The sequence below is a fragment of the Eptesicus fuscus genome, chromosome 9 (genome assembly GCF_027574615.1).
Source record: "Eptesicus fuscus isolate TK198812 chromosome 9, DD_ASM_mEF_20220401, whole genome shotgun sequence".
NCBI classification, from domain to species: Eukaryota; Metazoa; Chordata; class Mammalia; order Chiroptera; family Vespertilionidae; genus Eptesicus; species Eptesicus fuscus.
In genome coordinates this window covers 20,599,726-20,625,227 of record NC_072481.1, presented here as the reverse complement: position 1 = coordinate 20,625,227, position 25,502 = coordinate 20,599,726, and the positions used below count along the sequence as shown (strand labels likewise).

The following is a 25,502-nucleotide window of genomic DNA, read 5'->3' as shown; positions in this document are numbered from 1 at the left end:
TTCTCTCAGCCTGAAATATCCGCCACCCCAAAGCCAAATCCTCTGTACCTTCAAGGTCCTTCCCTTTCACAGAAACCTTCACGATCCCTCTAGCTGGAACCCAGCTGCACTGCGAGCCCCATGTCTGCAAAGCCCGCCTACTTGTTACCTGGTAGTGCTGGGCACCAGCCAGTCAGAGGGGCCTGAGCTCAACCCATCTGTGCCCTTCTTTCCTCTATTAAGAAAAATGCAGATAAAAAAAATAGTTACCTCATAGGAAGTTTGTTGTGAGAATTAGATGAGATAATGCATGTGAAGTGCTGAGCACAGTGCTGCACCCAGTATTCAATAACAGGTAGATGGTAGCAGTTATTATTAAAAATTAATAGTCAAGTGAATAAATGAATGAGGGAGTCCCTCCTTCCTTTGGGCTCTCAATATTCCCTTTATAGATCTTAGTATGCCCCAAGCCTAGAACACTTTTTAAAATATTTTATTGACTTTTTACAGAGAGGAAGGGAGAGGAATAGAGAGTTAGAAACATCGATGAGAGAGAAAGATTGATCAGCTGCCTCCTGCACACCTCCTACTGGGGATGTGCCCGCAACCAAGGTACATGCCCTTGACTGGAATCGAACCTGGGAACTTTCAGTCCGAAGGCTGACGCTCTATCCACTGAGCCAAACCAGTTAGGGCTAGAACACTTTTTAACATTGAAGAAATAAACCTTACATTTTGTGTATTAGTGTGTAGTCGTGGTTGCTTTTCCTCCTGGGGGCGGGGTGGGGTCCATGCCTGGTCAGCATCACTGTAGGGATTGCTGGTAGAAAGGGAAGGCTGTCCTTGTGCCCCTTGCCGGAGCCCTGGGCAAACCTTGATAAACCCTGGTCTTCTTGGATGGAAGTGAATTTTGGCCACAAAGAAGCTTCCTCCAGGGAATAGATGCTTGCTTTCCCAGCCCCACCCCAACCCCCATGAACCCTGTGCTCATGAACCCCAGCCCTCATGGCACCACCTTGTCGTTCCCAGCCTTGTGACTCTGCCTCTGTGTGGCTTTGGGCGGGCCACTGCAACTCTTCCTGGAAGTGGCCATAACAAGTCCTGCCCCCGTCCAGGTCAGGCACCTCATGGAACGAGGGACCAGGGTGGAGATGAGGAGTGGATGTTCACTTCTTTTGTGAGGTGAGGTGAAATAGAAGAGACCAAGCTGACTCCCAGGACGTGGAAAATGAGTTCCTATGAGCCTGTGGGGAAACATAATTGTTTCCTAATCACACTCTGGACTAGAGGTCCAAAGGGGCCCTTGGGGCTGCTCTTGCCAGAGTTTCAGGGGTTGCTTCATAGGGGGTGTGGGCGAGACGTTGACACACCAAAAAGCTGCAGGAATCATTTCCCTGTCCAAGAATGGTCATCTCTTTTGAGAAAAAAAGACAAACTACCTTTCCCTGACTTAAAAAGGTCGTTTTCTTATTATAAAAGTAATATCTGTTTATTCTAGAATTCATTATTGAACTTTTAGAAAATATAAAAATGCCCTAAGAAGGGGAGAAGTTCATGTAATGACACTATAACTATCAAACAAAATTGGGGTTTTGTTGTAACTGCAATTTTGTTTCCTGTTTGGTGAACATCTTTCCATGTGATTAAATATCTTGGGGGCTGAGGGATGGCGGGGAGGGGTTCCAGTATACAAATTTGTTACCATGTATTTCAGCAATTTCTTATTGTTGAACATTTGGGATATTACCTTTGTTTTTTTTGGTTTTTGCTAGTTTTTGGGCTTTGAGGCTGTTATAAGTGCTACAATTAGTATCTTTGTTACACAAGTCTATACCTATCCTTGACTATGTCCTTTAAGTTCCTGGAAGTGGGACTGCCGGACCAAAGGCTATTTGATACATACTGCCAATTTGTCTTCTAAAACTGATTTCACCCATTTACACTCCCACGGGCAATTTCATAGGAATCACTGGAGCTGCCGGCGTCTTTAACTGTCAAAAAGCCTACCCAGAGCTACTCCCAGAGGCCCTCTGGCCTTGCTTCACCTTTTCCCGCCCACTCGGCACACCCGCCGCGAGCCCCACCCCCTTCAGTTTACGAGGGCCCACCCCTTCCTTACTCCTGCCGCGTGGTTGGTAGCTTAAAGTGTCCGTCGCGCTCAGGGGCGGGAAAAAGGGACTGACAGACGTGAAGACGGGCCAGTGTGAGCGGCGAGCGGGCCGTGCGTGCGTGCGTGCGTGCGTGCGTGCGTGCGTGCGTGGCGCGCTGGCCTGGAAGCGCTGGACCTGAGAGGTGTGCAGGCGGTTAGCAGTGGGAGGCTTCGGCAGCCATGGCTCCCAACGTTCCCGCGCCCGAGCCGGCCCCAGAGAGTCCTAAAGGCATCCGGGCCGTGCTGCTGGGGCCGCCCGGGGCCGGCAAGGGGACCCAGGTGAGCTGAAGGGCCGCGCTTGACGGCGGAGCCCTGGGAACCCCAAGGTCAGGGCAGCTGGAGGTCCGGATGGCCCCAGAGAGGGGCCGCGGGCTGAATCCCGGGGCGCTCTGGCCCGCGGGATTCAAAAGCCTTGAATGCTGGCAAGGCTTTTGGGCGAGGGTCCTAATTGGAGGTCGGGGAAGTGTGAGTTAGGATTAGCGTTCTTGAGGGATCCAGGCTTGAGGTGTGGAGCTAGGAGGTCTAAGGACTGATTCGGTCTCGTAAGGAGTTAGAAGCTGAGCGGGTTTGAAGGGTAGGGCGAGCCCTGGGCTGAGACGTCTGGATTACAGCCTGAGTGGTGGCAGGGACCCCAGATTCCCTGCTGCTTGGGGGTGAATTGCCCGGGGTTACGTTCCAGGCTCGCGGGGTAGGGGATCGTTTCTTACAATGATTAATGACTGAAGGCGGCGGAGCATCTCCCGCACGGGGCCGAGTGGGAGCTGGCATATGCTGATGGTGCTACTGCTAAGAGGAGGGAGGTGTGACCCGCGTGAACCAGTTAAGCTGGGGAGGGGGAGGGGGGATGGGAAAGGGTACCTCAATCTACAGGTAAGAAAACAAGCCCGGAGAGGTCAGGTGGCTTTCCAAAGTTAGCAAAATTGACTTAATGGAGCCTGGAACCTCAAGAGCCATGGGGCTCCAAGTAATTGGGAGTCTGAAGTTACCTTCTGCCCTAGCAGACGGTGAGGCCTCACTCGGTGTCTGGGATGGAATGGGCCCATAGATCAATGTTGGGATTTTAGGATCTTATTTAGGATTTGGAAGCCCATAGGTTGGATTATCAACCCTTCCGTCTAAGGTCTGGCATTACTCCCCTCCCCCACCCAGGCCCCAGGCTCTTGCTGCTAAATGAATGGGGTTCTGGGGACTGCTCTGTGCCCACTCTTCTCTTACTATACTTGCAAAGTCTTGGTAAACAGATCATCTTGTCTTGCTCATTCTTGGGACCCCTGTGGCACCCAGCACATTACTTGGTACTTGATGGGGATACTGGACATGGATGAATACACGTTCATGTGGATGATGAGAAGGGACGTCTGGGAGATTCAGTTCATTCCTGTGATTTTGCTTTTTAGCTCTGGGTACTAGGTCAAGAAGGACCACTTAACCTTTTTTCTCGTTAGCCAGAGCTGATTGATCCTTGGAACTCACTGTTGCCTAATCCACCTGCCCTTAATAACACTGATGTCTCCTCTTTCCTGTTGCTACCACCCTCAGTTACTAGATAACCTGTCGTCTTAGACTCTGCAGATTTTTGCTGTGAGTATAAACAGGGTAGCTCAAAGGCATTGGTTATTATTTTTTCTTAGTTCATATTGAAGTTAATAAGTTCGGTAGTGGTGAAATGGCTAACCCAGCCCAGTGCTAGGACAAAGGCTTTATTTATAGTCTAGCAAACTTTGTAACTTCCAAACCTCAGTGTTCTCACATGAAAAGTAGGTCCCCTACCTTACTACCTTACTCATTTAGATAGAGCAGTGCCCATGTAGACCAAAACGAGGATCTGGGAAGATAAGTGTGTGTGTGTGTGTGTGTGTGTGTGTGTGTGTGTGTGTGTGTGTGTAAAGCACCTGTAGGTACTTAATGACAACCTGGCACATAGTAGGTGTTCAATAGTTATTGACTCCCTCATCTTAGTAACACATCTCCCCACCCTCCCAACTCAGATGTATTTCAGTGTAAAGGATGATGTAATCGGAAAGAGTTGAAGAAAATTATGAGCTGATACATTGAGGGTGCAGAAATGTGAGTGTTGGTGAGGCTTTGTGGAAGTAGAGCAAGCATGCTTGAAGTAGAGAGATGTAATTAGAGCTGGGACTTGAAGGAAGGGTAAGATTTACATGAGTTACTTAACCTCCAAACAGCTTTTCATAATTGGAACAATAGGTGGTTGTAGTTTTATGGAGTTAAAAAAAAAGATGTTCATAAATCTGAGGTTGCAAAGTGGCAGCCTACAGCAGCATTTAGCCTGCAGATGCTCCCTAACTTTATTATGAACTTTGAATACACAAAAGAAGTCAGGATGGTATAATGAGCCCCCATACACCCATTATCCAGCCTTAATCACCATCAGCTGGTGGCCATTCCCTCCCATTTACTCTCCCTTCTCAAAGTATTTTAAAGCAGCAGCCAGACATTGTAACATTTCATTTGCAAATATTTCTGTGTGTATCTCTTAAAAGATAAATTATTTTAATAAAAAAGTGAAAAAATAAATAAATAAAAGATAAATTATTTTTTGTAAACAAGCACAATATTTCCTTAAATATTAACAATTTTTATTAGTAGTCAGTGTTCACATTTCCCTTTGTCTCACAAATGTGATCATTGTAAGTCTTAATTTACAGCTTTCCTCCTAGCTTTGTTTGTTTGTTGGTTGGTTGTAGGTTTGTTTTGTTGTCATTTTGTTTTGTTTTTGTGGGAGAAACTGAGTTGTTTGTCCTAGAAGTGTCCCTCTTTCTGGGAATTTTTTATTGTATCTCCCTGGCATATTTAACATCTTCCCCTTTCCTCTCTATTTCCGGTAAATTGGTAGTTTAGTCATACACTTAACAAACCTGAGTTCAATTTCTTTTTTTTTAAAATATATTTTATTGATTTTTTACAGAGAGGAAGAGAGAGGGATAGTTAGAAACATCGTAGAGAGAGAAACATCGATCAGCTGTCTCTTGCACACCCCCTACTGGGGATGTGCCCTTCACCGGAATCGAACCTGGGACCCTTGAGTCCGCAGGCCGACGCTCTATCCACTGAGCCAAACCGGTTTCGGCCTGAGTTCAATTTCGTAGCTCACCTACATCACAGGTGGTGCTGTGCTGTGCTTTAGGAGGCCCATCAGGTCTGCTTGTCTCTGATAATGCCGGTTCCAGAACTCATTGTGGGTGGCAAAATGGTGTTGTTCTAATTATATCATTCTCTTTTTGTTTATTAACTGAAATGTTTCTATAAAGAGAAACTTCTCACCTGCTATTTGGTATGGTTTGTATAGAAAAGGCAGGATAAATGCTTGATTTATTCCTTTTTAAATTAATTTTATTTCTTTATTTTAGAGGGAGAAGAAAGGAGAGACAGAGGCAGAGAAACATCATCGATTTGTGTTGCACTTATTTATGCATTAATTGGTTGCTTCTTATATGTGCCATGATCAGAGAGCAAACCTGCAACCTTGGCATAACAGGACAATGCTGTAACCAAGGGAGCTACCAGCCAGGGCTCTGATTTGTTTATTTTATTTGTCGACTTCCAAAATAATAAGTTGAGCCCTGGCCTGTATGGCTCAGTTGGTTAGAACATCATTCTGTTTGCCAGAAGGTAGCAGGTTCGATTCCTGGTCAGGGCACATACCCAGGTTGCAGGTTCAATCCCTGGTCTGGAGCATGCAGGAGGTGGCCAATTGATGTTTCTCTCTCACATCTCTCTCCCTCTCTTAAATAAATAAATAAATAAATAAATAAATAAATAAATAAATAAATAAATAAAATAAGTTGACCACACAGAGTTTTCAGTTGTGAAATTTCACTTAATATCCAGAACTCTAGTTTCTCTTGAGAAGTCAGATCTGGTGGCTCTGGGCCTCCAATCCGGCCTGGCATGCACTTGAATGGTGAGGCTGCTTTGGATGGCTCATGTGCTCTCAGGTCCCCTGAAGAGTACTCTTACATTTGCCCCACTTCATTCATTTGCCTGGCCCCTGTTGGTAAATGTTTGCAAGTTTTTGATGTAAAATCCTTAACCTAGGTTTGTGCTTAGTACCTACTCAATAATGTTTGTTTTCTTCCCATTAGTACATCTTTTTATACCTGCATAACTCACTTAATGTATTTTATGTTGGCATGACTGTAATTAAATGTTTCCTATTAAAACTCTTTTTTTTTTTTAAATGTGTCTTTAAAATTGATTTTAGAGAGAGAGGAAGGGGGAGATACATATAGAGAGAAACATCAATGATCAGCTGCCTCTTGCACGCCCCCCACTGGGGATCCAGCCTGCAACTGGGACAAGTGCCCTCCCGGTTCATGGGTCAGTGCTCAACCATTGAGCCACACTGGCCAGGAACTGCCTGCTTTTTCATTAACTAATTATGTTTAAAACATCTAGAATACATGGGTTATTTTATTTAAATGAGCTTACTTCCCTGTGTTCCTTTTGGGGTTGGATGTTCCTACAGTGTGGCCAAAACATAGATGTGTTTTGTGTTTTCTTTGCCAGCCCCTCTTCACATTTTTTTTCATGTGTCCAATCTGTACCAAATCAAGGCCAGGCACACTTAAGCAATTAATTGTCATCTTGCAAGTCAGACTCTGTCAGTTATGTCCGCGCAGTGACACTCATGTCCCCTTTTACAGTTAGAGAAACTGAAGTTCAAAGGGCTTGTCCTCTCTGTGACATAGCAAGTACTTGGCAGATTTTGCACCTGCGTGACTCAAGAGCTCCTGCTCTTTCTGCTGCTATCTGCTGCCCTGGGTTAGATTTTTCTCCTGCCCTCTGCATGTTTTGTTGGATAAGTTTGGTGCTGAAGATGGAGAGAGCAGCCCTTGCCCTAGAGGAAGAGGTATAATATACAAAATAGTCACCCTTTGCTCCATTATGTAAAAGACTCCTGGCCAAAGACTTTACATGTGTTCTATTATTTAAGGCCACAATCCTAAGAGGTAGGTCCTGTTATCCATGCCTTTTTACTGGTAAACTGAAGCCCAGAGGCTCTATCTTCCCCCAAGATGCTCATACAGTAGCGAGGGCAGGATTTGAGCTCAGATTGATTCTTGAGCAGCAGAGTCACCACCTTACATTGTCGCTGTTAGTCAAGGTATCGGGGCAGAAGTGAACATTCATGCAAACAATACATGCTAGTGCAAAGTCCCATGTGGGAAGGGACAGGTGAGTGACTAGGTTAGTTCAGGATTAGATCAAGAACTAGAATTTGTTGAAGTCTTCTGTTCTTCCTCCTACCCACTCAGTGATTTTGGTAATAATATCCCCAATTTATAGACAAGGAAACAGTCTCAAAGAATCTCTGGCCTAAGGTTACATGGTAAGTTAAGAGGCAGAGCTGAAATTCAAACACAGGTTTCTGTGCTTTTTAAAAACTTTTTAGCCGAGGCCGGTTTGGCTCAGTGGATAGAGCGTCGGCCTGCGGACTCAAGGGTCCCAGGTTCGATTCCGGTCAAGGGCATGTACCTTAGTTGCGGGCACATCCCCAGTAGGGGGTGTGCGGGGGTGTGCAGGAGGCAGCTGATCGATGTTTCTCTCTCATCGATGTTTCTAACTCTCTATTTCTCTCCCTTCCTCTCTGTAAAAAAATCAATAAAATGTATTTAAAAAAAACAAAACGTTTTATATTGAAGTATTATATAGAGAGACAGATGCAAATGTCATAAGCAAGCAGCTTGATGAAATTTCACAATGTGAATGAATGCACTTGTGTAGCTTACACCCATAGCAAAAAACAGCATTGCCAGGTCTGTGATGTCCTCCTGTGCTCTCTTCCACACACTCACTTTCCCAAGGACAGCCGCTAAGGCTCTGCGTTGTGATTTAACAAGGCCATATAGCAGCGATTTTCACTTGGTATACCGCAAGAATTTTTAAAACATGCAATACCCGACTAGTCGGGCACTGACCTCTTTTTTCCTGGATTGTCATATTTTAAAAATGACAGCCAACACAACAATAGCTGTCTGGTGTGGATGAATCAAATGTCAGTTGGGCAAAAAATATATCTTTTGGTGTACTGTAGAATTTTAGTAATTTTATGTGTGCCACAAGATGAAAAAGGTTGAAAATCATTGCCCTATAGCATCATGGTTAAGAGCTAGGACTCCATAGTCTTGAGGCCTGTTGCTATTATTACTAGCTACGTGATCTTGGGCAACTTAGCCTCTGAATTTCATTTGTAAAATATAGATAAAAATAATTCCTACCTCATGGATTTGTAATATATTATGGATACTAAATACCATAAAACAACACATGGAAAAATTGCTTGGCATGTTGTAAACACTCAAAGTTTGCTGATGTTAAGACTTCTTGATGGAAGAAGGGACAATTGGGTGGGAGAGATAAGCTCAGAATTTGACTACAGGGAAGGATAGAGGTTGACCAGTAGGGGGAAGGGAAAGGGTATTCCTGCATAGAGAGGAGCTTTGAGCTAATGTCCATGGAGAGACTCATTTTATGTCTGAGAATTATACATAGAGCAGCTGTTTGAGCCGTGCAGGGAATACAGAATGGGATTTGTGGGGGTAAATTCGAAGAACTTGGGGTCTAGAAAGTTGATTGTGGAGGACGCTGAGTGCTAGGCTAAGATATATGGACTTCCCCATTGCACTGGGGAGACGTTGAAGCCTCCTGAATGTGTGTGTTGGGGGTAGAGAAATGGGGTGGCATAACCTTTCCAATAGTGTTTTAGGAGATGGTTCTAGCTACATATGCAGGAACCTTAGAGATGGGAGCCGGAAAAACTGGAGTCAGAAAGATGTCACAAGTAAGTTTGAGATTAAATCAAATCTGAACAACTGATAGCTTCCCTTTATTTCCCTAAATGCCAGGCACTATGCTGGATGCTTTTGCATATATAATCTTATTAAATCCCCACAGCAGCTCTGCAGATGGATATGGTTGTCTGTATCTAGGGATGAAGAAACCGAGGCTTTAAGAAGGCTGCATAACTTGTTCAAGGGGATACAGTGAGTAAACTGTAAATCTGGTGCCCACCCAAGATCTGTCCCACTATAAAGCCCAGTCTTGCCCCCTCTTCCCCAGGGCTTCACAGACTGTGTACATCAGCATCCCAACACACTCAGTCGTAAACTTTAAGGGCGGGCCTGTATTTTAGCAAGTGCCCCAGATGATTGTGATAACACACTGAAGTTTGAGAGCACTAAAGCTACTGTTCTGTCTCCCTATTGGTTTTAGCCATTATTACCCACTCCCGCCTCCCAAAGTCCATCCCATTCCCCACAGGGTTCTCATAGAGGTGATGGGCCTATTTCTCAGACTCAGCAATGGTCCATGGGTTCAATTCCCTGGTCAGGGCACAGGTCCGGGTTGTAGACTCAATCCCCAGTGAGGGGTGTGCAGGAAGCAGACGATCAATGCTTCTCTCATCATTGATGTATCTATTTCTCTCCCTCTCCCTTCCTCTCTGAAATCAATAAAAATATATTTTTTAAAAGTACATGTTCTCAGGCCCCACATTATAGAACCAGAATCTGCATTTTAGAAGCACCCTCCCTCCATGGCCCACCTTGTGGTTTGGAGTAGCATCGCTCTAAAGCGAAAGCTTGAAGTATGAGGGGAATATGGTAAAGTTATTTCATCAAGCTTCTTCTGTAGTTTGCAAGTAAAGAGTAAAGCAAAGAAGAGCCCTGGCCGGTGTAGCTCAGTTGGTTGTACATCGTCCTGTGCACCGAAAGGTTGCCAGTTCGATTCCCAGTCAGGGCACATGCCCGGTTGTGGGCTCAATCCCTGGTAGGAGATGTGCAGGAAGCAGCTTATTGATATTCTGCTCTCACATCAATCTTTCTCTCTCTCTCCTTCTCCCTTCTCCTCCCTCTAAAAATCAATAAAAATATGTTTTTTAAAAGAGAGTAATGCAAAAAAAAAAAAAGACATGAAAGGAAGGAGGTCTTTTGTTTATTGAATGCCTACTGTGTGTCTGATGTTTTGAGTCCTTACTTCATTTTATCCTCACAACAGCTCTAAGAAGTAGATGTTATCCATAATCCCATTTGACTGATGAGGAAACTGAGATTCTAAGAAGTTAAGTAACTAGCCCAAGGACACACAGATATTGAGTGCTTTAAGCCAGGATTCATGTGCAAATCTGTCTGACTCCAGAGTCTGAGCTCTTTGCAGCCCATCACCCTGACTCCCTTGCAGCAGCAGGGAATAGTTAGTCTGCAATGACATGTCTTCCCTATTGGAGTGTTCTTCCCTGTAGCTATAGAATCCAGTCACCTGCAACAGCCCAGAAGAGTCCTGTAGTTTGGGGGGTGGACTGGATACAAATAGAACAGTCAGGTTTTGTGCTGCTAACAGCACTTTTCTGGTGTTTTCGTCAGCCTTTCCCCTTGAACAAGCCTGACCTTCACATTTTTTCACCTAAGTTAATTTCAACAACCAAGGAGAAGATTGGCAGGCAAGCATAGTTCTCTGGGTATGTGGCCACTGGTCCAGTCTGGAAGGCCAGAAGGTCTACCATGGCCAGAGGGTCCTGACCTTCATTAGTTTTCCAGAGCTTTTAACACCTGATTTGGATTCTGTTTTGCTCTGAAGTCATTTCTTTGCTTGAACTGAATCATTCCATGAATCACAAACCAGAATTTGCTGCATTGGGTCCCATCTGTTAAGTTTTTATTATGTGCACCTACGAAAACTCCCAATAACTGGTTTGAACAAGGATCCAAGCCTACTTTTTTAACAAAACAAGTGAGCCAGAAAGCTAATTATTAAGCTCCTTGAATTGATGCAAGTTTTTTTGTTTGTTTTGTTCACAACCAATGTTGAACTGTCCAGGGTCTCTTGTTGTTTCTAGTCTTCAATCTGATGTGTAGTCCACCAAACTATGAACTCACAGAGGACAGAATCTCTGTCTCCTATTCATCTGTTTCCCTGGCTCCCAGGAGGGTTCTTGGAAGAGACATCAATATGATGAATGAGTAAATTCATTTCTGTAAAAATGAATATGGACTTAGGTTAGGGGTTACAGTAATGGCTAATGTTCACTGAGCACTTACTATGAGCCTGGCCCTGCATATGCCGAATTCTGTATAATCTCATGAACCCAGTGGTGTAGGTTCTATTACCATTTCCAGTTTATGTAGAGGAAATTTGAAACTTAGAAAGGTGATATAATTTTCTCAAGTAACATATCTCTATCTAGTCATTGGTAGGCCTGAAGTCTGAAACCCAGGCTGTTGGACTTTCAAGCCCATGTTCTTAGCTAAAAGGCCTTACTGCCCCCTAAAACTAACAAGTGCTACTGTTTGTCAAGTGCTCTTTGTATATATTTCATCTCACCCTCACAGCTACCTTCCTTGATGGAGCCTTTTTGCCTTCGTTTTAAGCAGATGAGGAAATTGAGCCTCTGAGAGGTTACGTGATTTGGCCAAGATAATGCAGCTACCTAGTGCCAGGGAAGGGGAAGAACTGTCTGCCTGCGGGAAACCTGTGTTCTTCACCTTGACCCCGGCTGCCTCTAGGCCAGTGGCCACAACACTTGACAATCACACATTCAATCCTTTGGCAAATATTCATTCAACACATTACATGCCAGGCATTGTGCTTTATATACATGAACTCAGACTTCACAGTGACCATGTGAAGTATCGATACTACTTTTTTTATTCTTCCCATTTGTAATGGGGAAACTGAGGTTTATATGTCATTAATGTATCTAGCGGAAGGAGTGAAAATAATATTTGTGACAGCTTCTTGTGTGCTAGGTGCACTGCTTTAAGTGCTTTACATGTATCATATCATGTATTATATCATGTCATTATATGTTAAACTATAATACAGGTACTTTTATCCCTGTTACAGGTAAGAAAATTGGCATTTGCCAAAATTCACACAATCAGTAAGTTCCTGGCTCAGGTTCATACCCAGGAAGTCTGACTCTAAGGCCTGCAGTGATAACTGGATTTTGGTTTTTGTTTTCCCCTCCACAGGCACCCAAATTGGCCAAAAACTTCTGTGTCTGCCATCTGGCTACTGGGGACATGCTGAGGGCCATGGTGGCTTCTGGCTCAGAACTGGGGAAAAAGCTAAAGGCAACTATGGATGCCGGGAAACTGGTAGGTTTGGTGGTACCAGGGAATGTTGATATTCCTCAGAGTCTAGGTCTGCACTGCCTCATATGGTAGCCACCAGTCCTGTGGAGCTGTAGAAATTAAATTCAATTTCATGTAAAAGCCAGTTCCCCAGTCTCACTTGCCACATGTCACGCATTTGCTCGCCAGCACAGATACAGGTTATTTCCATCCCTAGAAAGTTCTGTTGGACAGCCCTGTGCTCCAGGGCATGTGAACAAACTGGCACCTCATAGGAGCTTTTGGAGCAGCAGGTTACTTGGTTTGTTCTGAATTTGTGGCACTATTTTATTCACAGTATTCTGGAGGTTCCTCTGTGCTGATGCAGTGTGTAATATACCCAATTTTTAGGGCCAAAAATGAAACTGTCATCGCTAGGCTAGAACTCAAGGATGTGTTAAAGAAAGGACTTACGAGCCACAGGGTAGTTTTAATCTACTTTTGTGACTCTGTTCTGTGTCACTATCAGAGGAATTGCTTTTGACAGATGTAATCCTTCCTGTTTGGGAGATATAATAGTATTTTCTCTTATTTCTAGTCCAGTTAATCTGATTGGACAAATATAACCTGTTATCTACTAAATCTTCTTTGATTAGTGCCAGAGCTTTATTGTTACAGTTATTCTGGGACATGGCTTCTGCAAATCACCTTTAGAAGTCATTTTTTGCTTGGCCCTCTGGCCTTTTTATATCTTATTTAACATGGTAGGGAAGGTGCTGGGCTTTGCCTCCATTCCCAAATTAATACTTCCTGTCAGGCTTTGAGAGTCAGTGCCTGTGTGGAATGGTACCCCTGCCCGCCTGTCCATTTGCCTGTTTGCTTCCAGCTTTCCTTTCATGTCAGTGAGGCCCTGTCAAGCTAGAAAGCTAGCTATTCTGGACTTTGGGTCTTGGCAGAAGATCCTGTACTGAGAAAAAGTTGGGATGTGGCAATGAGATTACTTATCTCCAACCTTCACTTAGTTGCAAAGCTTACACTTTGTCCCCAAGTTCACAGCTGGTCCCGGAAGATAAGAGCATTAGCTACCAAGATGGGCAGCCTTCACTGTAATACTAGCAGGGAACCTTTTCTCTGAAGGCCCAGGAGGAAAGCCAGTCTTTGAAAGCTGGGAGGGGTCCTCTGGGGTTTTCACAAAAGCTCAAAGGTGTGTTGGGCTGGCTCCTCAGTTCCTTGGTGCTAATCCAATCTTGCCAATCAGTGAACTTCTCTGTTGTCTCATGTCCAGGGTCCCCGGGTCACTTTAACTGTGAGCCTAATCAAAATTGGGAAACAGGAAAGTTGGAGCCTTTCTGCATTCTGGTCAACCCCCGCCGTCTCCTGCGGTGGTCAGGTTATATAGACACAAATTTGTGACCCTGGAGTTGGGTTAATGTCACCCACTTCAGCGGTCGCCAACCTTTCAGACCTCATGGACCACCAGTGGTCCACTGGTTGGTGACCGCAACCTAGTTTATGGATTTAAACCCAAGGCTGTTTTGTCCTTGACTTCCAGGTGAGCGATGAAATGGTCGTGGAGCTCATTGAGAAGAATTTGGACACCCCTCCATGCAAAAATGGTTTTCTTCTAGACGGCTTCCCCCGGACTGTGAGGCAGGCAGAAATGGTGAGTGGGTTTGTTTTGTATCACCATTGCATGATAATTAACTCTCGCCCTTAATATCTTAATTCCTTTGAGGGAAATGGGTCTGATCAAGCTCCGGTAGCTTAGGTGGGACACACACTCTTTTACAGCTTGACGACCTCATGGAGAAGAGGAAAGAGAAGCTTGATTCTGTGATTGAATTCCGCATCCCAGACTCCCTGCTGATCCGGAGAATCACAGGAAGGTATTTGTTCCTAGAAGGTCCCTTTTTTTCATGCTTCTTCAGAGATTAGTCAGACCATGGGAACTGCTCTTGCCTAATCCCAGTCATGAAGCTTAATACCATTTCAACATGGATTGATTTTATTTGGTGACATCTACTGATGTGGTGATGAGATGGGATGTGGAAAGAAGAGCAAGGGATTTGAAGTCAGACAGCATCTCAGTCCTGTCACCCTTTGACTCTGACTCTAGGCAAGTGACTTAACCTCTCTGAAGCTGTTTCCTCGTATTTAGAGTAGGGATAATAATACCTGTTTGAGGAACTACTGTGCGTGTTATCTACACTAATAAAAGAGAAAAATGCTAATTGACTGTACCTTTGCTACGCCCACAGCCAATCAGAGTGAGTATGCAAATTAACCCAACAAAGATGGTGGTTAATTTGCATACAGTGAGGGAGGGAGGAGTGAAGACTGAAGACAGCATAGAAGGAAGAGGGAGGGAAAGCAGAAAGCAAGGCGGCTGCCAGAGGGAAAGCGCGGGCGGGGCAGGCAGCGCCTGCGGCCGCTTGCAGGAATCTTCCTGCAACGGGCTCCTAGTCTATACATATTACAGCGTAATATGCAAAGTGTCCCCTCGGGAGTTCGACCAACCGGGAGTTCGATCGATTGCTATGACGTGCACTGACCACCAGGGTCGGCGTAGAATGAAGGGAGGCCCTGGCTGGCAGCTGGCAGCCATTAAGGACCCCACCTGTGCACAAATTTTGTGCACTGGGCCTCTAGTATAACATATAAAGTGCATCATTCAGAGCCTTGCTTCTAGTAGGTGCTTAAGAAGTGTTAAATTCTTTCCATGTGTACCTCTGTTTTAGTGCTTTTAAAAATCTGATTTCAGTTGGAATTGCCATACCTTGCTGTAGGGTTTTTAGTAATTATACAAGTAATATGACCATCTACACAAAGTTTAGAAAATGAAGGGAAATTTTGCTCATCATACAGCCAGTGTAGCCAAAACCAGTTATTTTGTGTATATGCATGTTTTGTTTTAAAGTGCTCGTTTCTCTATAGTAGTCAACATTGAACAAATATGCACTGCATCCAAACGAGTTGGTTCTGAAAGATCGCAGGCAGTTTCCTCTCTCCTGTTTTACTAATCACTCTGCCATCTGCTTTGTGCCTCCCAGAAATATGTTGAAAGCTCTCAGCCACTAATAGATCCTCCCACCCCTTTTTTATTGTGGGCTTTAGCTTTTTTATTTCTTGGCCATTTTAATGGAATCTCAGGAAGGTGGTCAGCGTACGTCATGGAACCAGACATCCATGACCATTATTTTTATTTGCTGTATGATTTTTCACAGATGAACCATCATTTACTTAATCGTTTCCTTATTGTTGTACATTTGTGTTTCTTCCAGTTGTTCACTTTTAAGTTGATGCTGTGACCATCATAATACATGTAAATTTTTGGATTTAATTAAGGGGAAACTGTTTTCTCATTGTAAATTTTATTACTCTGATTTCCTAATGAGGTTGAACATTGTTTCCATGTGTCTGCAGTCCAGATCTTCAAGGAGAGAGGCAGGCATGTAAACAGACAGCAGAGTGCGTAATAGAGGTGGTTTCCTATAAGGTTATATTGGGTACAGTGGGATCATCTTACATTAATTTTCTTTTCAAGTGTCCAGGTTTCATGTTCCTAGCTCTTCCACGGGCTCCTTCAATACAGGAACTTTTCCTTCTTTGCATCCTCCCTGGCACAGGGTAGACAAAGTTGATGTAGTGGTAGGGTTGACAGGATGGGACATACCAGGCCTGGGGTCCCTCGTATGCAAAGCCAATGTTAATAGTAATAGGTGACAGTGGAGACCTTTAATTCAGTCGGGCCAGCTTCTTGAGTGCCTGCTTTGTGCTCAGCACAGTACTAGACTCTGGGGCAGGGAGCAGGAGAGGGTATAAAAGAACAACATCATGCACATCTCTGACCTCGAAGTTTACAAACCATACCTGAAATCTGAGCTGTTAGTGTAGTAGGAAGTCCAAGAAGAGAGTCTGGGAGGAGGGAGAGAAGGCTGCCTAGGAGAGGTGTATGTCAAACTTAACCTTCCTGGATAAAGAAAATTGTGTTGGCTTTCCCAAAGAGAGTAGATGCCAGAATGAGTATGGGTTGGGGGAGGGACTCTAGCTGGGGTTGGTGGCAGGGGTCTGTCCAGAGTTGGAGGAATGGCCTGGGGATGGGGGCGGGGGGTGGTGGTGGGGGGCTGGGCAGTAGAATGAGTGCTGTTGGGAAGGTAGGGTGGGAGCTAGACTGGGGAAGGTCTGCCAAGGATGTGACAGAGTCAGGAGTCGTGGCATGTTCTTAAGCCACTAGGTATTGTGGCAAAAACAACATTCTAAGAACATTAGCTTGGTCCTGGCATACAGGCTAAATGGGGAAAGGAGAAACAGACAAGGACTCCACCTAGCAGCCTGGCTGGCCCACATGTGAAGTGGTGGAGGCTTTTAACTGGGCGTGGCTGGTTGGGGATAGAGATTCTGAAGAACAAACTACAGGGTTGTTGTAGAGGGTGAAACAGTGAAGACTCCGTCTCTCAGTTTGGAAGTGAGTGGTTCATTGTGACTCCTCCCTCGCAGTGGAGGAAATGGGGCAGCCAGACTGTCGTTTCCAAGTTCCCTGTGCACGTCAGTGACAGAGCTGGCACCAGGGCCTGCTTTCTGCCTCCTGGGATTAAGTCAGGAACTAGCAGTTTAATGTGGGTCTTATGTAAACCTGACAGGCTGAGGACCCCTGTAGATAGCTTCTGAATGAGCACAGACCTCTCTTCTAATACATTTATGAGTCGTTGTTTGATTTCTTAAGTAAGTATGGTTGGTAGTTTGGGGTTTTAACCTATTCAGTGTTGGCTCTCTAGTATCCTAATTATCCTACCAGTTGGTTCTCTGGTATAATTAGTCTAATGTCTCCTACCATCCCATTCCGTGGATGAGAATACAGGTGTCTGAAGTGCTGCACTCAAGGTCCCGGTGACTGCAGATTCCCAGCCCCAACCCCTCCACATCTTCACCTCCACCTCGAGGCCAGGCTCTGTGACTCATAGAGCTGTTTTAGTTGGAACTTAAGACCAAATCTGTTTTGAGAACTTGGAGATTGGGCTTTCTGTTTTTTTTTCCTTTTAAGGAATGAGCCTTGCATTCCTCTTTAAATGATGTTTGTGAGTGGGGAAGGAGCACTATTGTTGTAACTGGAGGGCTGAGGGAATGTGGGAGTGAGCAAGAGATGTAGAGAGGTGGGCAGGAGAGAGTCGTGTTTATTGCCAGCTGGCTGCTCTGTGCCCTGTGCTCTCCAGAAAGTGAAGAAATAGGGTCCACATCTCATGCCACCCCATTCCCCAAGGGAAAGCTATGGCTAAGCTGAGCGGTCTGTACTCTCCCTCCCCCTGGGTCTCCCAGTGGTGCACAGATGAACCCCTCCCACAGCTGAAATACAGGAGGGCCCATCCTCAGCTTACATGCTTGCAGTCACCGGCCCACTCAGTGCAGCTAATTTGCTCTGCCATCACCTCTCCTCTCCCCAGTGCTGTAAATGAACCATCTTATGCTATAAACGGACCACTTGACCCCCCAAAAATGCGCTTATTGAAACACAACCTCATATTTTACACCGTTGCAGCTCTGAAGTCTAACACAGAGTTTTCCTACATGATGAGCGGAGATATTGATCCCTTCAGCCATCAGAGCAGCGGGCAGGCCTGGGAAGGCCATACGTCCCCTGGAGGAGCAAGCACCTCGCGTACTGTATTCTGTGCATGCCAAGAGCTGAAAAATGCTGGGACGTTCTGGTCTAATAGACCTTGAGGAGAGCTGCCATCAGTTAAATAGGCAGACCTTGGTTGGCACGGACTTGGGAAACCACACGAGCTTGAGCAAGTGGGCCCTGGCTGTTGAGCCGTGTTTGGCCTGCCTCCTTCCCTTCTTAGGTTTCTGGGCTCCTGTGGCGTGGCCTCACCCAATCAGTAACACAGGCATGTTGCCTCAGGGGGCACAGCACAGATGCAGCTCCAGTGCCAGACAAGTGCTTCTTCTTGGGCTCCTGACTCCATGACTTGTTTAGTGAGTCCTTTTCCCAGCGCCTTGACCACTGCAGTGGATGGGCCCTCTTTTATCTACGTGATCCCAAACGGGTGCTGCTCCGTGTGGTGGTGTGTGCATCCATCGCACATATTTTTCCAATAGCACCTTTCTGGGTTTATAACCAAACCAGGTTAGAAAATGAGGTTGGTTTCTCTGTCCTCTGTCCCCCATAGCATTTTACACAAATCTCTGTTATGGGATTGTCTGGTTTATTGTGGTTATTTATTTCCACATTTGCCTCCCCCACTGAATTAAGCACTGCTTGTGAGCAGGGAACTTGACTGGTTGCTCTGTAGCCCCTGGATTCAGCTTAAGGCCTGAATGGGACTAGGCACTTAGTAAATGTTTGTTGAATAAACGGGTGAATAGAATGAATGGCTGTGTGAGACCAGCACCAGAGTTCCTCTTTCAAGTCCTGAATTAGGTGGTTATACCAGCTCTTCAGCCGGACACTCATTTTAATGTTGGGTCAGAATAGAAAACATACCCACTCAGGCATAAGCCTAGTATCTTCTTAAGCAAGAGTTGCCTATAGCCGCGTTCTCTGCTGGGTTAAGGTCCTGCACCCAGCTTCCCTGACTCTGCTCATCGTCTTGAAGACCCCTGCAGTTCAGGATACTTTCAGGCCACCTGACTTGTGTTCCTTTGCTGTCTTTCAGGCTGATTCACCCCCTGAGTGGCCGTTCTTACCACGAGGAGTTCAACCCCCCAAAGGAGCCCATGAAAGATGACGTATGTTGACCCAGGACAGGAAATTTCCTTTTCTTTCCTTCCCCTTTATTTCTTTGTTTTTTCTTTGTTTTTTTCCATCTTCCCTCTGTGTCTACCAGTATTACTAACTTAACCATGAGAAATATTAGTCACGTAAACCACATGGGCTGTGGCTCATCTATACAGCGTCTCTCCAGCTGGTTTATTGCTCGACCTTGAGGTGGCTACTAGTGCCAGCTATTTCCCAGTGCCCTGTTTGTACCTGTCTTTTGTCCAGAACAGCACCTTTCAGATACCATGGCAACCTAAATGGCCAGTTAATTGGAGGGGGCTGCTTGGAAGCCCAGAATCAGAGCCAGGGTGGAGAGGATAGTACTGGACAGAAGTTTGTTGACCTTCAGAATGTCCTCTTTCTAGTGATTCTCCTGTGCCCTGAAGATTCAGAATATTTTGGCTAGACTGTCATATTCTTATGACAGTCTTTAATTGTTTGCAGGCGTAAAAGGGAGGGCCTCATACATGCTCACTGTATCATTTGCCATAAGTAGTCCATTTTGTATGTTTTAGAGCATGCAAGCAATAGTAAGAATTTCTTATATTAACCTTTGTCTGTAAGACAGGTTCATCAGCTCATACGGTTCCAACACCATCATGTGTTAATTTTGTCACATTTCACAGAGTAGTTAAACCATTCAGAGTTCTTTTGCACTTCACTTATTCCTTTCAGATTGTTGATGGCTGACACCCTAGTAAACACAAAATACGTGGGCAAATCTATAATAATAAAAGTGTAATATGCTAATTAGACCGGACATCCTTCTGGGCGTCCTTTCAGATGACCTTCTGGACGAAGCCGGGGCGGTGAGGGAAGCCCGGGTCCTGGGTGCCTGCCGGCAGCCAGAGGAAAGCCTGGGTCCAGGGTGCCTGAGGGAAACTGGTGCTGGCAGCCGCGGGAAGGAAGGCCTACTCTTGCACGAATTTCATGCTTCGGGCCTCTAGTAAGATTATAATTGCTAATGCATCCCTGATTTTATATGGTCTAGATTGTCTTGTCTTTCCCTCTGATGGATTTTGGAATCAGACAGCAGCTCAAATCTGCATCTGGCTAACAGTCCTGGCCTTCCATTGTCCTCTTCCTGTTCTCAGATCACTGGGGAACCCTTGATCCGAAGATCAGATGATAATGAGAAGGCCTTGAAAATCCGCCTGGAGGGCTACCACACGCAGACTACCCCACTAGTGGAGTACTACAGGAAACGAGGGATCCACGCTGCCATCGACGCCTCCCAGACCCCTGATGTTGTGTTTGCAAGCATTCTAGCAGCCTTCTCCAAAGCCACATGTAAAGACTTGGTTATGTTTATCTAATGTTGGGTCTATAAAGGAATTTCTTTCTTCTTCCTATCCCTGTTGAGGGAGTGGGTGGGAATGGCAGACCAGGCAGAAGGAAGCTTCCTCAAGCCAGCTAGAATATCATTTGATGTATTGATTAAAAAAGCACTTGCTTGATGTATCTTTGGTGTATGTGCAACTCTCATCTCATCTGTATGTGTGCGTTGGTACAGGTATGTGTACACTCTCCTACTTTCTAAGTTATAGGTGAGGTGGCTTTCCCAGCTGTTTACTTCTTTAGACATACTCTTGATTTTTTTTACTAAAATAAACTACCTCAGATATCTGCCAGGTACCCCATTCCCTGATATTTATTCCATCTCCAACAGCTGATTAGAAGTCCAATGTCAAGTGTAGTCAGGCAGGGCCCAAGTTCCTGGTGACAGATTGTTGGCAGGGAATTCCACCTGTCTCCTAGCCCATGGTGAAAAGCCTCATGAGTCTGTGTATGGACAGGATTCATTGATTTCCCCCCAGCTAAATGGAAGTCAAAAGGTACTTAAATTACAGATTCCAGAGAAAGAGCCAGGCCAAGCTGGAATATTTTTGTGGTCTGCATTATGGTTCTATAAAGTAGGGATCATTTGAGACCTGTGCTTGAAAACCAAATTGTGGCCAAAGAATTAAACCAGATGACAGGTCATTTTAAATTCAGACTGTCTTCTGAACACCCAGGCTGGGCATCTGAGAGCAGTCAGTCTGCTTCCTCCAAGTGCCTTTTGTTTTTATTTTTAATTTTGCCTGTTTCCAAGGATGAACAAAACAGTGATTTGGAGATAGTCTATTCTTGGATTCGTTTTGATTAGAATTTATTCAAATCCAGTCACTCTCCAGGATATGAAACTCAGATCAGATGTATACCTTTTAAACTCAAACCCTCTCCCTTCCAGATCCAATCCTTCGCCCCTTACTTCATGATGATGGTGGCCACAGACTCCCCAAGAAAAGATCACCCAAAAATAAAATCACCTATGACAGTAGCCAACTTTCATGCCTAACCTCAGCTCCCCAACTGTAAAGCATTTCCTGGGTTCCATGCTGTGCCTTTTGATCTCTGGTGTGATTCGTGGCAAATGGACAAATTAACAGACTGCTGGGAGGGACCATGAAAGCAGCAGCCTCTGGAAAAACCATTAGAAAATCAGTGGCAGGTCCAGTAAATAATGCCTCCTGCCCTGGCATCATCTGCTGACACAGTGCAGACTCTCAAGTGCCCAGTGCCCCCTACCTGAACTCCCCTGCTCTCTTGGGACTACCGGAGGGCTTGTCCTCTGCCTGGAAGCTGGGCGTGGGTACGTGGCTGTCTTGCTTCTCTCTCTGTCTGGTTCAAGTGAGTGTCTGCTGGCTCTGCTCTGCCTTGTTTCCCTGGCTGTAAACCAACTCCGCCCAGTCTGGTGTGTGGTGTTTCGGGGAAGCACATGACTTCTGAGAATGGGCAAAGGAAAGGAGTGAAACCAAAACTGTCAGCTCTGTCTGCAGCGAATGGGATCCTTGCCTGGATGAGGTGGCCTCGTGAATCTTGGACTCTACTCCCCTTTGACCGGGGACAGTGGCAGGCACTTGGCCTCAAAGTTGAGAGGTCCTTGAATGTTTGCTAATTGAACGTGCATGATCCTTGCTTAAATATTTGTCATCCTTCCTGTACATTTACTTGTGCGTACATGCACAACACGTGTGTGATATTTGGGCTGCGGGTAAAAACTAGATGTGGGGGATGGGTATGCTTTTTGTGGGGGTGGTTAGGATTCAATTTTTGCTTCATTTAATTCCAGAGCCTTAACCTCGGCAAGCATGAGAGCTTTCACCTGGCAGAGAAATGTCCAGTGTTTAATGCATTTGGTTGCTGGGGCGTGCATGCCAGCCTTCTCTGATGTTTACTTGGTTTTTAAAAACCCATTTTGTTCTCTCTTGTTTTCCTCTCTATTTCAGCCTAGTAACAGAAGGCCAGGCGAGACTGCACCACTGCTCATCACCCCGCGGCGTGATCCCTGCTTTTAGGTGCTGGGCAGAGGGGAAGGGTGGTCAGGGTAAGGATGGAGAATCAAGAGTGATGAAGGGCTCGCGAAAAAATATTGGAAGGGCAGCAGTGTTGTAGTGAGGTGATTTCTTTCGCATATAGTAGGAGTCTTAAAGAGTGTGAGTAATTAATTTTTTTAAAGACTGATTGGAGGATGTAAGTAGAAATAAGGAGGTGCAGTACTATTTCTAAGGAATCAAGTTTTCATTTACTCGGGACTGGTAACAATATTTTTTAAAGCCAGTGCCCTGAGACCTCAACTTTTATCTCAGAACCTCATGGGTTGCCAGCCCAGGAATGCAGGAAATCAAACTGTTGTCCTCTCTGTCCTATAACCAGGGACAAGGAGGGTTTGACTACTGACACTGGTTCCCCACAGCCTGTGATCAAAAAATCATCTCCACATTTGAAAGAGATACAGGCTGTGCTCCTGGGGGCAGTGGCCCAGCAAATCAAGTTTACAGGAGTCTGGGGAGGGTGGGCAAGCCGATCTCACTCCCTTGCCGACTTACCACCTGCTCTCATGGGTGAGTGCCCAGCACCCACCCAGTGTGTGCCACAACTCTACGCTCTTGCCTTCTTTCATCCATGGTGTGTGAAGGGACCCTTCAAATAAATGAGCAAGTGTCCTAAGCAACATCATCCAAAGATTGTCCTTCCGGTCCTCACATCCTGTGACTGGGATCACTCGACAGCACTGTGATGTATTTTCAATGAGGTGCCTTTCTTAAAGACCAAATGCTGCCTTGTTTGGCCCCTAAATCAATAAAGTATGTAAAAATTTGCATCCCCTGTTGTGGCTTTTTTGTCTTTTTTAGGGGATCTGGGCTAATAAAATGACATTGAATTCTGGATCTGGCTTGGAAGCCCTTTCTTGTGCTCACTAGAAGCTGTGAGGTGGGAAGGTCCAAGTGTGTGCTCATAAGATGATCCTGCACCCTCGACCTTTAGCTCATATGCAGGCTTTTCTTGAGCCCGTGGACAGGGCAGCTTGGTCTAGTGGAGACAGAGCTGTGCTTGGAGCTCAGGGGATGTACAGCAAATCCCAGCAAATCATATACTCTGCTCCTGTTTTGTTGTCTGAAAAGAGACTGGTGATGCTGCCTTCTCAGACTCGTTGGCATTAAATGAAGTTTATAAGGAGAAGCTTTTTGCCTGGCACGTAACAGACAGAATACGTGTTATTTGGATCCAAATATACACAGAAAAATGTCTGTTTCCTGACGGGCTGGATAATTGTTGAGCGGGCAGTTGTCCGCAGCCCAGAAAGCCAGCTGTTCTAATCCCTAAACTAGATTTTTGGCTGCCTTTTCAGATGCCTCTTTAACACCCTTGGTTGCTTCTTTATAAATCCACTTCTTCCCTGACACAAACGAGCTTAAATTGTTTGACTAAACTGAAACCCTCCTGTGCTTTGGAAGGGCTGCCAGTGCCAGTGAGGTTTCTGGGAAGTGACCGCGCTCCCTGAAACCAGGGGGAGCAGGGCCGCCATTCTCTCAGGCTCCTGTTGGGGGAGAAGCAGCGTTGTCACTGGCGTGTTAAATCCTCCCCAGCCAACTCCTTTCTCCTGCCTCACCACTTCCCCACCTCTGCAGAGTCGTGTTCAGGTGACAACATGACTTATTTGCTGTGGCCTCTTCATTCCCTGAGCTATTTAATGCCCCCTGAAAATTTTCTTCTCTATCTTGATCATCATGTAAACAGGGGAAATGTTTGTCAAACCAGTCCACATGGTATGCTGAAGGAATAAGCTGAAAGAAGCCCAGTGAGCTGTTATTCGTTCACTTCTCTGGGCTTGGTTTCTTCATCTGGAAACAGATTGGATGAGCTAAGAATCCCCAGTGATCCTGCAGGACCCTCATGCCAGGGCCTGTGCAATGGCTTCACATCCCCGGCCTCACAACCCTCATGAAGCATCCTAAGCGGTCGGAACTGTCATCCTCTCTCACAGATGAGGAAACCGAGACTCAGAGTGGTGCGGTAAGACTCATGAGGTCACACACAAGAGGCAGGACTCAAACTTTGTCGCCTTGATTTTGTTGCTGAAGTGGTTTAGCAACTTGCACAGCTCTCCAACAGGAAGCGCCCTGCAGATGAGTTCTTTTTCATGCACACACACTCGGAACTGATTGTGCAGAAGTCACTGCCAGTCTGATGACCCCGCGTGTGCATCTTAGGATCTCTCATGTGCAGTGTTGCGGAATGAGGAGCAGTTTTGGGCCTCAGGAAGCCTCACTGGTCGTTTCTCAGGAAGACAGCTAAATGAGTCAGGAGACAGATTACAGCAGCAACTAACTCCTCCACCATGAGACCTTGGGCAAGTCATCTTACCTCATGAGCAGAATGGGAATGGGCCCTGTCCCCCAAAGTGTGCTGACAACACTGGTGACCAATCTACTGGCCTGGGCCAGGATTCCCAGTATACAACTGGTGCTGCATATATGCTGATGGAGTTCACAGAGAAAATGTAGGCATTGGCAAGACCTATTGTCTCACTGACTTAGGAACTGGTCTAAGGATTCTTAACCTGAAGATCCCCTAGAAGTCCATGGACCTCTGAAATTGCAGAATTCTGTATTTTTGTGTTTTCATAATTAATAATTTAACATATACTAGTATTTAATGCTTAGTGTGTAGTAGGTTCTGCATATGTTATTTATGCCCAATAACCCTTTGAAGCAGGTACTATTATTGTCTGTGTTATGCATATGCGTTTTGAGGTTCAGACAATCCAGGAATGGCAGAACCATAGTGAGCCTGCCTGTGGCTCCCCTCCAGCCTCATCCCCGCCAATTGCTTTGACACTTTGCTGAGAAAGGAGAGATTCTCAGGGCACCTGTGATGCAGAGAAGTCATTGAGCCAGGGGTCTGAATGAAGGAAGAAATTCTACTAGGTTTGCTCTGTCACAATGCAGAACCCGAGTGGGGAACGCTACTTCAGGTAAGGCCTTTTTCTATTTCACCGTTCTCTCCGACTCTCTTGCTGTGGGTGTTAAAGCTCCAATGGACTGGATTTGCAAAGCTCTTGGAAGCACCCATATCCCAGAAGGTCCAGAGGGGGGAATTACTGTGGGAGAGAGGAGTCAATTACCCCGTGCCCTCCCATCCCTTGCCTGGTTCTGGAGAGGGTGACAACAGGAGGGTGTGTGCGCTGGCTCTCTTTCATCGTATGCCCCGTGGCATTGCA

At 45.6% G+C, this 25,502-nt stretch overlaps 1 protein-coding gene across 3 annotated transcripts; it reads left to right on the top strand.

Annotated features, from left to right (window-relative positions):
• Window positions 1-2,236: 2,236 nt before the first annotated feature.
• On the top strand, window positions 2,237-23,102 carry AK2 (adenylate kinase 2). Of its 3 annotated transcripts, XM_028133288.2 has the most exons (7): window positions 2,241-2,407; window positions 12,121-12,246; window positions 13,754-13,864; window positions 13,993-14,087; window positions 18,855-18,927; window positions 20,053-20,248; window positions 22,228-23,102. In XM_028133288.2, the coding sequence occupies exons 1-7, from the start codon at window positions 2,309-2,311 to the stop codon at window positions 22,230-22,232; spliced, it is 705 nt and encodes a 234-aa protein (XP_027989089.1). In that variant the 5' UTR covers window positions 2,241-2,308; the 3' UTR covers window positions 22,233-23,102. The 3 variants fall into 3 exon arrangements, with proteins under 3 accessions (XP_054576967.1, XP_027989089.1, XP_008155204.1); XM_008156982.3 differs by lacking the exon at window positions 22,228-23,102 and having other exon boundaries at window positions 20,053-20,430; XM_054720992.1 differs by lacking the exons at window positions 13,993-14,087; window positions 20,053-20,248; window positions 22,228-23,102 and having other exon boundaries at window positions 2,237-2,407; window positions 18,855-18,926.
• The last annotated feature ends 2,400 nt before the right edge of the window (window positions 23,103-25,502 follow it).